The 17835-nt window shown below is 28.1% G+C and overlaps 1 protein-coding gene across 1 annotated transcript; it reads right to left on the bottom strand.

Annotated features, from left to right (window-relative positions):
* Positions 1 to 1915: 1915 nt before the first annotated feature.
* LOC114121263 (estradiol 17-beta-dehydrogenase 11-like) lies at positions 1916 to 17513 on the bottom strand. Its single transcript, XM_027983518.2, has 7 exons — positions 17289 to 17513; positions 11368 to 11519; positions 10261 to 10602; positions 4272 to 4401; positions 3880 to 4000; positions 3082 to 3201; positions 1916 to 2370 (listed from the first exon to the last, which is right to left on the bottom strand). The coding sequence occupies exons 1-7, from the start codon at positions 17329 to 17331 to the stop codon at positions 2304 to 2306; spliced, it is 975 nt and encodes a 324-aa protein (XP_027839319.2). The 5' UTR covers positions 17332 to 17513; the 3' UTR covers positions 1916 to 2303.
* Between the last annotated feature and the right edge of the window lie 322 nt (positions 17514 to 17835).

Below are 17835 nucleotides of genomic sequence, written 5' to 3' on the forward strand. Positions count from 1 at the left end.
ACTTGAATCAATTAAAAAAAATTAATATAAATTCACAATTTTTTTTAAAAAGCATTTGAAGTTAAAGTTTGACAATATCACAAATATTTGCAAATTATTTTCTAGTCGAACACGCTAGAATATTCAATTTAAATACATACCTATAGCTAATGTTTGAAAATTAAAATTCAAGGGGCCTCTTAAATATTTCTTATCGAAATTTAAAGATTTAATAAATATATAAGCGTTGCAATTTCTTTGTAGACATTTGAATTTTAAATTCAGGAAAAATTTATCACCTAGGTACTTAAACTTAGGTATTTTAACTGTTAAATTTTCATAAATATCATTCGTGGATCTTTTATTGACACTATTAACTAACATATTATATAAACACAATGATATTATTAAATACAATGTTATATTGTTATCTGTAAACATTAATTCGACCTACCTACTGCATATTACTATAATTGTGAAATAAATTATTATTAAAGTAATATTAATTCATCATTTGATACCTATTATAATATTATGTATTTATGGATTTACATTGTAATGACGTAATGTAGGCTGCAGGCACGGCACTAGAATTTTTTTCCTGGGGAGGCAGAGTGGGGCAAATATTTTTTTTACGTGGGCTAAAATTTTTCAACAAATACTGATGTTATTTTAATGAAATATAAATATTTTCGTATCATATAACATAATATAGCTATTATCTTTATAGTACATACGTTTTATATTGTATGCTCTAAGAGTCTAAACAGATAATATATAGGTACAAACTTTTGAATAGTTAAAAATGTTTTAAGAATAATGTCAAATATTTTTTTTTGTACCTTATGTAATAAAATGTCTAATCACAGACCTTCAACAACTATATTCATAATGATGACATGATACACAAAAATGATAAGTTCTTTATGACTTTAATATTACATACCTTTGTGAATGAATAATTATGTTTCTTTTACTTACCTACATTTCATAAATATAAATTAAAGTAATTGAGTTTAGTAATGAACAATTTGTTTCAATCATCTTTAATGCAATGATTTGGGATACGTTTATTTGTTCATTTTCATCTAGTAATTAGTACTCAATAAAGGTAATAAAAAATAAATAAAAGATTTTTTCTTATTTTACAAATTTCAAAACACATTTTATTGAAATTGTAGTAAATTTTTTCCTTATTAGACAAATAATAAATTTAATTTATTCCTCAATTTTTTTAGTTGTGACAAATATATTATATAAGCTAAATATTGATATTTTACACAATATCTATCGTACATATTTTTTAGTGGGGGGGCTGGCGAAGGGGCTGATCTGTTTTCTGGGGGGGCTAGAGCCCCACCTTGCCCCCCCTTGGCGCCGTGCCTGGTAGGCTGACAGGCTATCTTCACTTAGAACAGTATTTTGTATTCAATGATTTATCATTGAATACAAATTTAACACAATTGTAGTGGTCTACAGTGACCTACCCAATGACGAGGTATTCGATTCATACTGTATAGAAGAAGACTGTTATTTAATTTCGTTCTTTTTTTAATAGGTAGTCATACATTAGTCATCATTATTCACAATACTTATGGAAGAAAAGAAAAAAAATTATTTATAAATCAATAATCTAAAGAAAAACCCGGCAATTTATTACCTAGGTATTTTTAGCCTGTAAAACATTCGATATTTGAATAATAAAAAAATGGCTAACCACTAATATAGGTAGGTTGTTAGTACGTATAGTTACTATAACCATATTCATGTAGATATCACCAATATGCTAATTTATAAGTGGCTGGTGGCTATATGAGTAGGTACCTATATGACTAGGTATTGACTATGGATAGAAATGGTACATAGGACGTAGGTATTTATGTTCAAGGTATTCGCTATTAATAAAAATTAAAGTTAAAAAAAAATTACAAACAACATTGTAAAAAGTTTATAATAATATTAACTATTAAATTATTACAGGTATTTTTTAAATATAATTTTAGTATTTATAATCATACATTGTGACTTAAAATATAAAATATAAATATAGTGAGTAAGTAAATTTGGTATTATGGGTACCTATACTACTAAATATTTACTCAATGAAATAAATAAATGGAGAACTGAATTGAATTTTAAAATTTTGAATTGATACTACAATACTAGCACTCACAAATATCTGTAGTTATCTTTAATTATATTATGTACGTACCAATACTTGTTGAACAAATTTTATGATGCCTATAATTACATTTTATATACACAATACAACAAATATTTTAATTTTTAAGTTATTCAATTCAATAATATAAGTTTAAAACAAATTAAGCTTTATCGATTTTTGAAGCAAAAGTATCTCGCCAATAATCAGCTGATTTCTGTGGCAACATCCTGAAAAACAAAACAATTATTAACATGTTATATTATAATAGTTAGATAAATATAAAATAAATACAATTTTTTTTAAATCATATTTATGTGGTATAATAATACTCATAATATGTTATCAAATAATATTATTTATTAAATTAATATAAGGACATAAGGTAATGTTAACTATTTTTAACTAGATGATTTTAAACGAATAGGTAATATAATTTATAGGTTAAGACACTACCCAGTAGACTATTTTTTTTTTAACCACAGTATTCTGTATTAATATTAATATACAGTTTTGATTGAAATGTGCCGATAAACTTAAAATTTTACCATATTTTATCTTACTAAATATTTTGGAATATTTATAGAATTTTACAATAATGTCTTATGACAATTTGTAAATCGTAAATGGAAAAAAAATGGAAAGCTATTCAGCTAAATGGTTAGATATGATAATAAATTTTAAATTTCTAGATTCGGTATCTTATAGTTTTTAAGGAAATTTAAAAAAAGTTAAATTTTATAACATGGTTATTGGTAGATATTAGATATAAAAGTTTATTATTTACTTTAATGTGTTAATGTGTCATGTCCTAACTAAAATTGAGTTTGTTATGTTATTGTCCGGGTCTCATTAGTCTTTATTCACTATCTGCCTTACTTAACTATTTCGTAATAATACTTAAGTATAATTTATTTATTTATAATTGCCTAAATGCTTACCATAACATGTGCATGCTCAGTCTTAACGATTCTGGAACGGTTACAATGGCGTCTTCTCTTTTAATGCCTTGAATTGCTGCTTGGGCAACTTGTGGAATCGAAACAATTGGCAATACTGACCTTTTTTAACAATAAAAGTTAGCTTTGATTAATGTTATTCAATTATTACTCAGCTATGTCTGACAAAATCTCAAGTAAAATGTATCTAGGCATTGTCTATATTATTATAACTTATAAGAATTTAAAAAACTGAAATTGGAAACTTATAAGAAAAAAAAACTAGTATGGTAACTATTATATTTTATTAATAACTATTACATATTTCATGAGTATTCTTTGGTGATAATCAATACTATTTTAGGTGTAAATAATATTCTACAGATTACGATTAAAGAAGTATATAGGCACTATTAATCACTATATATAGTCACTAATAAACTGAAGTTCATTTTCAATTTTCCTTAGTTTAAAATGTATTAATTTGGTTCAATATCATTAATTTTATTCATTGTTATATTTCCAGATAAATCTATTGGGATTCGTCACCATTTCCGGTGTGTCCAAGGTAGGTATCGGAATAATTCGGGTTCTAAGTCTTAAAAAAAGTAGCCGTTAGGCATAAGACTGCAAGTCATTATTGAGATGTATTATGTAGTCTTGAAAAGTGCAGATAGAGTTAATTTTCAGTTTATACAAAAACCAAAAAATGCAATACCACTAATACCAGCACTTTGTTGCAGCCATAGGTATATAGCTGAATAATTGTATGGATATAATAACATAATATATTTTACTCACTTGACTTCCCAGTGTTTGACGTTTATCGGGGCTGAGTCCAAAAAGAACGGGTGAACAGTAGTGGTTTTTATGTTGTTTGACGGGTTGCCCCTGAGTTCTTCTCTGAAACTGGCCATCAAACCTGCACAGACGGAAAAAAAGTTAAGCATAAATCACGCGCACAATAAAATATAATAATACAAAGTAGCAGTTAGCTCCTTGTTTTATTTTTTAGTGTCAAAAAAAAAAAAAAAAAAATGAACCATTTATCAATTCGATAAAATATCCAAATGTCGAAATGTCCCATTAGTTCTTACTCATTATCGTATCATAATATATAACTATTATAACTGTACAGGTAATGGGCATATTATGAGTAAAAGTTAACTTAAGACTTATTATGATAGTCTTACCAGTGACACCGTATTTGGTGGCTGCGTAAGGCACGATGTTAGCCGCACACGTGAACGCCGCCGCCGAGGACGTTGCCACGATGTGACCTTCGTTGCGTTTCTGCATGGCCGGCAAAAAGGCGCGTATCATCTGAAAATATAGAAAAAAGACAAATTAAAAATAATACTGTCTGGGCAAAACGATCGGGTAATGCGGAACTAAACTGGTCGAGGGGCATAAAATAATGACGGATGTAAATGGTATATATATGTAGTTCAAATGTTGAACAATATTGGCTCAAGAGATATATTATAAATAGGTATAGGTATGCGTAGATAATATTATGTTATTTGATTCCGATTGCGTGTCCGATATAGGTGTACCTAGCAAACGTAGAACTCGAAAACAAAAATAAGGGTTAAAAGCCGACTATTATTATTTTAAATTGCCATACAAACTTTTTTATGTTGACTATATGCACAAAGAAAATAAGAATACTATATATTTACTCGTATATAGATAAATTTTATTTTTCCGTATAGATACACATCTAAGTATGTTATTTTATGGAACCTCGACCGCGAGTTGTTGGTAACCGACTCCGGTATTCTAAGTGCAGAAGATAAACTTTTACCAAACTCAAATACAGTATGGACAGAGGCGTATTTATAGGAGGGACAAGGGCGGACTATTTCCCCTTTAAACGAACAAAGGATTAAAGAATGACGAGTTTTATGAATATACCCCTATCAGTATAATAGCCATATTGTTCATAACTATAAAACATCAATCGATTTATACAAATCATCTATTGTTCTCTACTCGAGTTTTTGTTCAAATTAGTTGTTTTAGATTCTACAGGGCGGAGCAGTGAAATGTATTGGTATTGTACAGCAGTACAGCGAGGAATATTTTTTTCTTTTGCAATGATTTTTTGAATTCAAAATTTTACTCGTCCATTACAGTGCTATGCTTCTCTCGGTTTTTAGATTCTGAGAACGAGAGACGATGAATGTATTGAATTTACAATGATGTGTGTATGACTTTTTTTTTTGTGTTTGATCACCTTTTGAAACAGTACAAATGCCCCAATTTTCGAAAGTGGTTTTTGATATTAAATTGAATTGAAATATTAAATTTATTAAAACTATTAAGTATAATAACTATTAAATTTTTCAACTGCATTAATTATGTCTAAAAAATAAAAGTAGATTTTAAAATGTTTATTAATTATTGATATTGCCATTTTATAGACTTAATAAAATTATTTTTTAAATTGTTTCTAGTGGTTTTTAAACTATATTTATAAACGTTATATATTTTCAACTTTTAAAATTTTTTTTAAATGAATATTATGTCGATATTTATTTGGTTAAAAAGCTTTACAATTTATGCAAGGTTTTTCATAGGTTATTCTTACTGCGTCATTAAATTATTATCAAAAATACATAGTCAATAAGTATGAGTACAATATTAAATAAAAATAATTATTATTTTTCAAACGATTTATTGTTATTTTATTGAAATTAAAGAAACACCTGTTCAACTGTACTGGTCTACTTATATACAATTGTTTAGGAAGTTGTACACAGTTGTACATCATAAATTACACGCACAAAAAAGTACCCATGTTTTGGAAACGCTCGAGTACCTATTGCTAAAATATTTTTTTTAATTTACGACGCATATGCACGCAGTACATCGACTAAATGGTACATGCAGGCACGAGCACGCGTTGCGGAGATTATAATTCACTCGTACTTATACATATATGTTATTATAAAATAATCGGTCGTGTAGTACTCGTGGGGGGGAAGTATTCTGCTTATTCGACTTATATAATATTATAGCAAGTATATCGTTATTTTTTTTCGCACGCGCACACCGGACGGAAGCGAATCGTTTTCCATTCATATATTATAGATATTTTAACGACAGTTGTAAACGTGCGTTTTAATATAATATAGGATATAATAGGTGAACATAACGTTTCGTTCCGAAAGTCGTGTCCGAAAGTTATCGTACCGGAGACGCGCGTGGTTTCGTTTTATGACCCCATATTCAAAATTACGGGAAACCGTATACTTTTATGAGCAACGTCGAGACTTATTTTCCGAGTGTGTTTCGAATGCGACCATTGGGATTTAAATACATCCGGATGATACCTGTATATTATATATAATATATAGTGGTTTTGTTTCTACGGCAATGAGCTCGTAAGCGTTTCCGTTTCGCGAGCTTTTATCATATTCCTGTGGGTACGTTTTTACTACTGCAGTTGCGGGAGTTTTACATATTATTATTATGTTTTGGACGTCACGTGTTACATTCGAAATGTAAATTTAATGGAACGCCCCATGTATATTTATCGCGTTCCGCGTAATGTTCCGAGATAATATAATGTCATTTTTTTTTTTTTAAACATATACGTCGATTTTCTTTTCTATTCGTTCACGTTACATATATACAAATAGATATTTAAGCAAAGGTTACAAAGGCATATCTATACGTATAGATTATACATGACGGGCACTCTTCCTCGAGTGTGCTGTTAAACTTTATATACGAGCCCGTCATAGGATTAAACACCATCGGGCTATACATAATATACATATTATTATATTTATTACTGTGAAACCTCTCTATAGTGGGCACCAAAAGGCAATTAAGATATGTCCGCCAATATGAGGGATATTTTACCACGGATATTTACTCTTGAAAGTTGAAAGTTTGTTATTAAGCTATTAAGGCGGCGTCTTCGTAAACAGATATTACGCACCATGTCATTATCATTATTATTATTGTACGTAACAGATATATATATCTATGCTATATATGCTATATCTATGCTATATCTACCTATATATAGGTACACGAGCATAGGCGCCCGCAGAAGTTTTTTTAGGAGGGGGCAATGTTAGGATTTGTTATATAATAAATAGTAATTTATCTGTAAACATTCAATTTAAAACATATTTTTGAAAAGCTAGGGGGGGCAAATTCCCCAGCTTGCCCCCCCCTTGCGGGTGCCTATGTACACGAGTCGTGTATACAGAGTAGTGTTCTTTTACGTAATATATATTTAATTGAATTTGTTAACCGATGACCGTGACTTTTTTAACGACTTGCCGCGTTTCTAAATAAAATATTATATAGGTAGTTATATAGCTGCCGTGTGCGGTACACCTATTGGCGATGAGACTTTAGATGGGTATCTACCAATATATTATCTGCTATAAACTTACACGTGTTCGAGTAATCAATTTAAAACTGAAATCTCATCGAATGTGGGCAATAAACATTGCAAATAATTATAATATTATCACAGCTGTAGACATACGTTATCGGTTTTCAATTTAAAAATTTTGTCCGTCATCGTATATAAAACTATATAAGTGCGAGTGTTACATTAGTAGGTACATTGCTGTTTACAATGATTACAAACGCACTTTATAATGCGTGCCTATCAGCTATGAACTGTTATACAATTACTAATGACAGATCATTATATAATATTGACTATATTATGTATTAAGCTATGATAGGGTGACAACAAAAAGTTCTCATCACGATTAAAAATGAACAGATAGTATTTTACTACTATAAATATTATTATGTTTACGTGATATATAATAATAGTAATAATATTGTGATTTACGAATAAATTAAAGTGGTAATATATCTCAAAACACAATACTTTTCTATGCACCTATATTGGTTATTGGTATTATTTAATGTGCCTATTATTAAATATGTATGTTTGTTTTTTTTATTGATAAACGATCACCACAATAAAATATTTATTATTTTTCTTTTTATTGGACAAATATCATGTACTTATCAAGACGATGGTCATCATTAAATTTTGTCACATCTAAAATTTACATTTCGTAACTTAAGGTGTTAAAAATATAAGTAGGTATATTCTCGGCGGACGAAAATCACCGTAGCTATTAACGATTTTTTTATAAGCACACTAACACGTCATTGTTGTTTGGCCGTCGATGATTGTGTATTTGGTTCAATATCCGATCGTGTTTTTTAAAGAAAGAAAAATATACATAAATAGGTACTTTAACACCGTGTTTGGGTTTAAACATACCGTCAAAAAATGATCAGGGTCATCACGATTGTCGGCAATATAGAATAATGAGCATTTGAACTTGGCTCATCGCACACGATATCACGTAGATACTCTAATATAAGTAATGGCTCATAAAACTATTATATAGTTGTACGCGAACCTACATAGCCGCACGGACTGACGCGCATCATATACATGTATTATATTTATTCTGCCATTTGTGAAAAGGCTAGCGTTTAAACGATTTAATTTAACAGTTTCGTGCGACTCGGTAATAATAATAGTTAAATAATCATATAATTGTCTTTGCACTAATGACAAATATAATTACCGCGAGGTAGGTAGATAAACCTACCTCCCGTATCTACCTATTTTTCGACAACGAGTTCCACAACAATATTGCATTTAATGTAATTGCCGCGTACACAATTAATTACGAGTTATAATATTTTTCATTTAATTTTCCACATTACACTTATATAACATATTATGTGAACTCGTTGTGTCATAGTACGTCGTTTTTTAACGAAAGGTTATAAAACATAGGTATTATTTACCAAATGGACGTTTGATTATGTATCTAATAATTAAAGATCGGATTTATATGCATTTAAAATTTTAAAATATGCATTAAAAAAAGTCAAAATATGATAGAGAAAGATGCAAAACATGCAGAATAAAATTTCAATTTGTATTACATCTCATATTTGATTTTAATTTTGCAGTGATAATTGATAATTTATTTATAATTTTTATTAATATTTTAATAAACAAAAAGTAAGATGTATAATATAACGAATATGCAATACAAAAATTTAATTTGTTAAATTGTAATTTAATTTTAAATCATTGATACGTTGTAAAAAAATATTTTATTAATATTAAACAGTAGATCAATTGGTGATATACTGATACAAGTAGGAAAAAAGTATAAAAAATGTAATGTCGTATATTAATTGGAAAAACAATAACCTAGGTATGGAAATTAAGTAACCTATTTTTAGCGTCCTAGATTTGATTTATGCAATTAAATTACTGCGTAACTTTAAGATTTTATTATGTCAAAATCAAATGTACGTTACAACGGGGTAAAAATCCACACATTTTTTTTTATTTTTCACTATTAAAATATTTATTTTGCTGAGTCATAAATGATGAGATGTTAGTATCCATATTTTTCACCTTTTTCCACAGACACACACACATATGTCATATATATATATATATATATATACAGTAAATTAGTAAAAATCTCTAGATTAGTAATCCGCGTTGGTGAGTCCGACATTTTTCACTACCTAATGTTTACTTTATACTTGTATATTAATCACAATATTATTATACTTTAACTTAAAAATTAATAATTATTAGGTACAATATTAACTGCTTCTAGTATAATAAAAATATAGTGTTAAAACACGACGGTTTTTTTCCTGGGGCCCAACAAGGGTAATACTTATGATTTTTAACATTTGAATCTAATTAACCTAATATTTAAATCTGAGGTAACCCAACTATATTTTCTATATAGGTATATGCACCGCCGCATGAGTATAATTTGACCGTCGACAGCGATTGCAGGGATTCTCGTGGAAATCTATATCTTTCGCACTTTGGCTTTATTAGTTTTGGTAACAGTCTTGTCGTTACCCGCGAGTTCAATACGGCGTGTATATAGTATTAAATAGATTAGCACAAGGAAAAAGCTTAAATTATCTGAGGGGTGACTTATGGGTTTGCGGCTCACGATATTATAAAAACCTTTTATTATACGACGGAAAAATATAATATCGACTCCTGCGTTCAAGACGAAGTATAAGTGACTAGAGGAGAGGGGCGGTAAATTCGTTTCTGTTTTCGGCGGAGAGTATATTGTCATACTATACGCGATTGTATGACTTTGGTTATATGATTGCGATACTCACCCAAAAGTGCGAAATCAGGTTGACGTCGATCATGCGCTTGATTTGATCGTCGGTGGTGTCCATCAAAGGCGCGCTGGCCACAATACCCGCGTTGTTGATCAGCACGTCCACCTTGCCCCATTTATCTTCCACGGCTTTGGCCAGTTCGTTAACCTGGCTCGGCTCGGCCACGTTAGTCGTGTAAAAGTCGGCTACAGCGTCCTCGCCCGTCCGGCCGCCGTTGATCACTTCCGCCGTCTCCTTGACGCCTTCCGCGTTTATGTCCACGCACACCACTTTTGCACCCTCCTTGGCCAGCTGGTAGCTCATCTCCCGGCCAAGTCCTCTGCCGGCGCCAGTCACCTGTTGGCGTGAACGTTTCAACACGTTTGTTACGATACATTCGATAAGTGTTGTGACATTATCAATTAGTCACTATTATTACCCATTAAAACAAGTGTAGTAAATTTTTATGGTCAAATCTTAACACCGACAAATTTCCTATGTACCTACTTTGCCCGTCAAAAATATGTAGGTACGTGCTAACAATCGCAACGCAATATGAATATGTACCGAAGAATTTAAAATTTTCACTTCCGATTTTTTAAATAATTACACTTAAAATATAAGTGTTTATAAATTGTTGGAAAATATAAATTAGTTATATTAATGTTATTATTATATTATATAGACATTTACATATTGTAGTAATTGATGATTATATAAGACGTCAACCACAATATGTTGTAAAAAGAATATAGATAGGTAAGTATTTTTCCGACAAATTAAGTTATAAAACATTATAGGTACATAATACTTGTGTACGTCGTGATTTTTTAACAAGTAAAAATAAAATTTAACTTTCTATTAATATTATTAAATCATTAATTAATTTTTTTTAAGTATATTTTAATAAAACATATTATTGTTTATAAAAATTACAACTTTAGGTAGAACTTATCTAGTTACCAGTAAAAATTAAATTCTTTAAAGTAATTTAAACAGTCTAAAGTAATTGTCGTAAAATGTTCGAATGTATATACTTGTAAGGTACTTCTTATATATTAAAAGACATAAACTACCTAGCTAATAATGAATTTTATTATGTTTTGGATTTTATATACTTACAAGTACGACTTTATCTTTTAAAGATTTTTCTACTGGATATATGCTGGCAAATGCTAGGTTGATGAATGCGTATATCGTATGAAGAATTCCTACTAAAATTCTCGTGATCAATGGTAAACAATCTAATAAAATGTTTGATGCTGTTCGTACTCCTGAAAAACAATAACATTAATAATTTTATGACTTAATGAAATATTGAAATGTTATAAGACTGAAATAGGTTTATTGAGTTGACTTTGTTGATCCTTTAAGTCTTAATTAGTTTTATAATATAACATTTTAAACGAATTGGTTTAATACAAAAATATTAAAACAATAAATTGACATAGGCGTACAACTAGTTATTATTTAGGTAAAATTTTGATTGTATTTCTAATTATATTTTATAAAATATGTTAAAAATTGTTCAACCAAGTGCATTTTGACAGACCAATCTAACTTTATTCTGTTGAAATGCTTTAATTACTTCTTGAGACATATTTATTTATGAGAGTCCCAAATAAACTATTTTATAGATAAATTAAAAAAAAAATAATGATAATATAGTATATTATAAATTATAATATTGTTGGTTAATAATCATAAACCTTTAAAAAATAAAACAGATAAATAAAGTTGTTAATTTTAAGCCAAATTGGTTTTCATTGTAACAAATTATTAATTTATTTAAATATACTTAAAAGTATATTTTTTTTAAGGATTTCTAACTACGAAATAATTTGCATATTTTTAAATTTTTTCGAATTTCGTCAAAACTCTAATTTTAAATGTTCATAAAATAATGTTCTAATTATGTATTTTTGATATTTTTTAATTGGTAAATGAACAACTTCTAAAAAACTTATACAACATGTTTGAGTATTTTTATTCAACAAAATATTTTTTATCGATATTCATAGAAAAAAACTCATTATTATAACTCACTATTCATAAAAAAAATAGAAACTGAACAAATGTCGTTAAATAGTTAAAAAAAAAATTCAGAATATTTAGAAAATAATATTATATGCAGGAAATTCTATTATATACATTTATATATATTTGGCAAGACTTTAAACTATATATGAGTATTTGTTTTTGAATTACTCCAGTATTATTAACTAGATCCAATTGTCTAAACCAGGAGCCACCTCCAAAGTTGAAAATCAAAACATTCGTTAAAGGCGATGAAGGACAAAAAAACACATACATTATTGTAAAATCAATACATATTCATAGGTAAGTCCACTCAGAATCGAAAGATACTTATATTATTGTTAAGCAGGTTCATGAAATTGCAAAATTTAAATTTAATTTAAATTTGGCATTGTTTAAATGACAAAATCAATACCTAATAAGTAATATTAGGTAATGAACTATTGAGTATAATAACACAAGTATAATGCCATTAAACACGTAATACCTCGATTATATTTTAAAATATGGTGTAAACTTAAAATGTTCTCGTGAGATTTTCAATGAAGACTTATAGTTATCGATACTGAAACGTTTGAATAAACATACATACCTACATCAGTTGAAAAGTGAGGGACGAGATATAGAGTTGACGTATGTACACAGCATCAAGCCATCATATTATACATAAATATATTCGCGTGAGTATCAGAAATGACATATTTAACATAGGGTTGAGTCGGGGGAAAAGTTTAGACCTTATATATAACATGAATGAAATCTGAATAGAGGGTTTGTTGCGATACGACTGGGGATAAAAAATATGTCCGTCTCTTGTTAAAATTCGCAGAACCTCATCGGGTGTGTGGGCATCCGTGCCAAACAATAATATATGAATATATATTTCTCGATAACCCCAAGGGAATGGTTTTTTATTCGTTTCGACGATATTGTGAAAAGAAAAATTAGAATAGTGTATTTTGAACATTTACTGGTTACTGCTATAATATATATAGTCGCAGCCAGGGCCGGTTACTGTTTGAAAATTAAAAGTTAGTCTCCCGGGATATGCCTCGAGGGGGACATACTGATGGTCTTAAATGTGTATATATACTTGCTCCTTATACGATTGGCGATCTATCTAACGGCATTGGACCCAATCCTCCGGGGTCCGACCTTTCGCGAAAAAACACCACATAATACGTACCTAACATTTTAAAAATAAATGAAAACTAAATTTACTTTTTCTTTGTCGAATTGCTTATACTTAATGACCTTTATAATGTTTATATATTTATAACTTACCTATACATGTTTACGATAGGTATTCAATGTATTAGCATCGACTTTACCCAGTGCTTTTGTTCATTTAGGTATCTATCTATCTATTCTATGATTGGGCTAACTTTAAATATAAAAAATTTAATTAAAAATACTAATTTAAAACGATTAATATTAGCAATAAAAAAGTAATAGATACATTCACCAAAGAAATATTAAAAACATGTGATTTAAAAAACATGTAAACCATAGAATAGATTAGGAAGTACCTATTGAAAATTAATGATGGTTCGTAAAAAAAATAATAATATATTATTATATAATAAAAAATAATTAATAAATAATTATTTAATATGTAAGTTCAAAAGTATAGGAAAAGTGCCAAACAATATGCTTAAATCCTAACGATTGTAAAAAAAAAATTTATTTATATTACCTATATTTTAATTGTTTGTTTTTCAATTTTACATCGTTATAATACATGTCTATACATGGGAACCTGGTATGCATATACCTATAGTAGGTTAGGTATATACCAGTCTCTTTGTGCGTTAAATTGCATTGCTTTACTATTTTCAACATCAAATTGTTCATAAAATCCATTTTATATTTTTGTTTCAAATATTTTGAAATTATTTCTAATTATTTATTTCTTTACAAATGCGTGTATATAGATTTGAAGTGCACAAAATAAATGAGCATGAATAAAGATATTATCAATTAGTTATATTAAAAAAAACCAACAACCATTGTATATATATATATATATATATTATATTGTTAACATTATTTGCAATTGGGGTTTCTTTTAATTAAAATAAAACTATTAAATCCTAAAGTATTTATTCTTAGATTTACTAAACTACTCTAGTATTTATGCTAAGTACATATTACGTCAAGTTTAAAACATACGGATTAAATAAATTTATAATGTCTTTATTTAAAAATATAGTCTTATTTACTGGAATCGGTAAAATATAATTTTCATCTGTGTTAATTAAAACGTTTTATTGTTCCACAAGTAATGCCTTGTTAAACGACTTTTTTTACTTATGTTTTAGATTTTGAGTAATGCAAAGTTTTCCGATAGGTAATATGTGCGAACTTATCTATAGCAAATTTTTTTATTTAGAAAATATCAACTAGTTAAAAATTTAACTAAATAATTATTTACTTTTCCAGAAATTTTCTTTTACTCTAAACTTAAAAATCATACAACAAATCACAAAATAAAAATAAATACGAAATTTAAACCTAGCACAATATTTTTAATAGAAACAATTTTTTTTTTTTTTTGGTAACTTAGAAAATAATTAATATTCTTAAAAATCTGATATTTTTTAACTCATTGCCATTTTAAAAAGTATAAATATATTTATAGATAAGATATAAATAATTATATAACACATCATTATAATTAAGTATATATTTATATACACAATTTATATACAGTTATCAACATTATAATATTATTACATACATGAAATAGGTACTATAATATGTTTATATTTAAAATATTTATAGAAGTAAGTGGTTTGACGTTATAAGTTATAATAACACATAATAATATTATTATTATTACTTATTTGTATTATAATTATTTGATTGGAGACATATTGTAAAGTACTTAAGTCTTAATGTTAGTGTAACAGGCAAAACATTTCTAGTTTGTATTTCCAGGGTAAACAAGACAACCAAAGACAATAAACTGGTTCGACATTCAACAACTTTCAATATATCTATCTTAACGTATAGTAAGCGTGTAATGCGTACTGTGTACAAACCTATTGCGTAGTTTTCAAGTTAGTTCGTATTATAATCTAAAAATGCTTTTAATTTAATAAACTAATTGTATATTGAACAACATTATTATGACTTAGGCACCGGGGCCAGATACAACTACACGTTTTTCACATTTCATAATAATGTATATAGGACATAGGTATAGATGAGGTATATCTGTTTGAGTTAATTAAGTAAATAGTCACCGAATTCACTGGAAGTACAGTGCACAATTATAAGCTTAAAACGTTCATTGTACTCGTATTACAATTAATTTAATTAAAATATTAAAATTCGTAAGCAGTTTTTTACTTAAAATATAATATTATAGTATGTAGGTATTAACTATACTAACCTACTCCACTATTTATGTATGTGTTAGGTTTAATTCACACGAATTAATTATAAATTATAGTTTATACTATATTAAATTTTATCAATATTAAAGAAATTTAACAATAGGATTTTGATTAGTGATTGCATCTTGTAAATATTTAATGCTGTGCTATTTAACTTTAATATTATTGTGTAATATTGTACATCACTGTTCACTATTAAAGAGTGTTATGATCTCTCTATTTATTAGTTATTTTATAATTTAATATTATGTGATAATGTCTAGTATTATAAAATATTGGAGTTTACCGATTTCTCAAAACAAAGGTTTAAATAACGAGTGGTAGATTGAATTTCGTCATTTTAAATTTCTTTATGAAAATCAGATGTTTATGTCCATGAACGAAATTAAGTAATAACTAAAGACCGGGTTTTTGTGCATCAAACACTAAAAAACATGCAATTAAATTGTAAAAATATGCAAAATTGCGTAAAATCAGATTATTCATTATATAGGTACAATACCAATTTTATTTTTAATGCTATTTATTGTTTATAATATTATTATTTACCAGTTAGCATTAACTATTAAGTATTTTATTAAAATATAAAATTAAAAAAAAAAATTAATTATATTAAATTTAAATAAAATAATAATAAACTGATTTACAATATTTGATTACAATTTATTATCATTTATATATCCAAGTTTTTTTCTGTAAAATTAATATATTGAACACTAGTTGACTACAGCTGCTGAAAATATACTGTAGTACTGTATGTGTATGTATAATTAATAAAAGTAGTAGTATTGTTATTATCTGAATTATTTCGTAGTATATCGATATATTATATAAGATTGTATTATTGGATATAAAAGTCCAATACTTCATGTAATAACATAATATTGCAGTGATAAAATAGATAGATTTTATAATATATATCATGGGGCAAAAATATTTATATAAAAGTAATAATTAGTAAATTTTTATAAAAAAAAAAAATCTGAAACGTGTAATTTTGTGCGAAATAAAACTTCTTTAAAATTAATCTACATCTCTTTATTTGGATTTATAACTTTTTTCTATAGTATTTAGAACACGTCATAAAAATATACAACTGCAAAGGACTCCGGTCTCTAGTAATAACTATACTATGAGGGATTTATGTTGCTTTTTTAATTTACGATTAACTATAAAGGTAAATAGACATCAACTATTGCTATATAAAAAAAAAAAGAAAAGATAGGTATGTGCACAATATTATAGTACGATACGATTTAAAATTCTTCAACAAACATACCCATAATTATTATTACTGTGTTATAAAATCATGAGACATCGATACAATTTCTTATTGAATTCAATAATAATATTATTGTCGCCGGTTCTAAAAAAATAAAACGGTTCTGCAAGGACCGCGAGATGAGATTTTATTTAAACATTACTACCAATAATAGTTGTAGCTATATCTGATTTATTGTCGGTACCGCCGTGAGAGTTACTAAAATAATTAGTAGGTACAGATGTTGTCGCACCGATACGATTTAAACGACTAGTAATATAATAATATTAAAAAAAAAAACAATATTATATATTATTAATAAACGCATTATGTTGTGCGCTTACCGTTCGACGAGGGTCTGTTATCGGGCCGTTGTCCTGTTTCCATTTTGGCTGTTCGTTTTATCCTATCGGTCGCGATGTGTTTTTTTTTGTCGTTGTTTCTGTTGCGATCGCGGTTTTGACAATGTTGACGACGGCGTATCAGTGACTGAGATACGACAAACGCGTACCTGTCTACTGCGCTCGCGGTGAAAATCGCATGAGGGGCCGTTCAAGAACGCCGAGTATGATCCATACTGCGCCGCAGTAGTCGAATAATTAACCTCTACGATCGCAGAAGATCACCTTGGTGTTCATTCAGGTCTCATAACGACAGATGCTATACCGGCGTCTTTTCGATAAATTTATAATAATCATAATATGCATTACACTCCTCCGTCAAACGCGTAGACCCGGTTTTCGGGTGTTTGGGCGCGCGTGGACATAAACGCGACCGCATGTACTATAGGTACCTAATAAATTCGAAACGAGTAGACGCGAAAAATATTATAAATATGTGCACTGCGTTTGATCGTTTGTGTTACAGATCGTGTCATTTACACAACACGTT

This window comes from Aphis gossypii, chromosome X (assembly GCF_020184175.1).
Source record: "Aphis gossypii isolate Hap1 chromosome X, ASM2018417v2, whole genome shotgun sequence".
Classification (NCBI taxonomy): domain Eukaryota; kingdom Metazoa; phylum Arthropoda; class Insecta; order Hemiptera; family Aphididae; genus Aphis; species Aphis gossypii.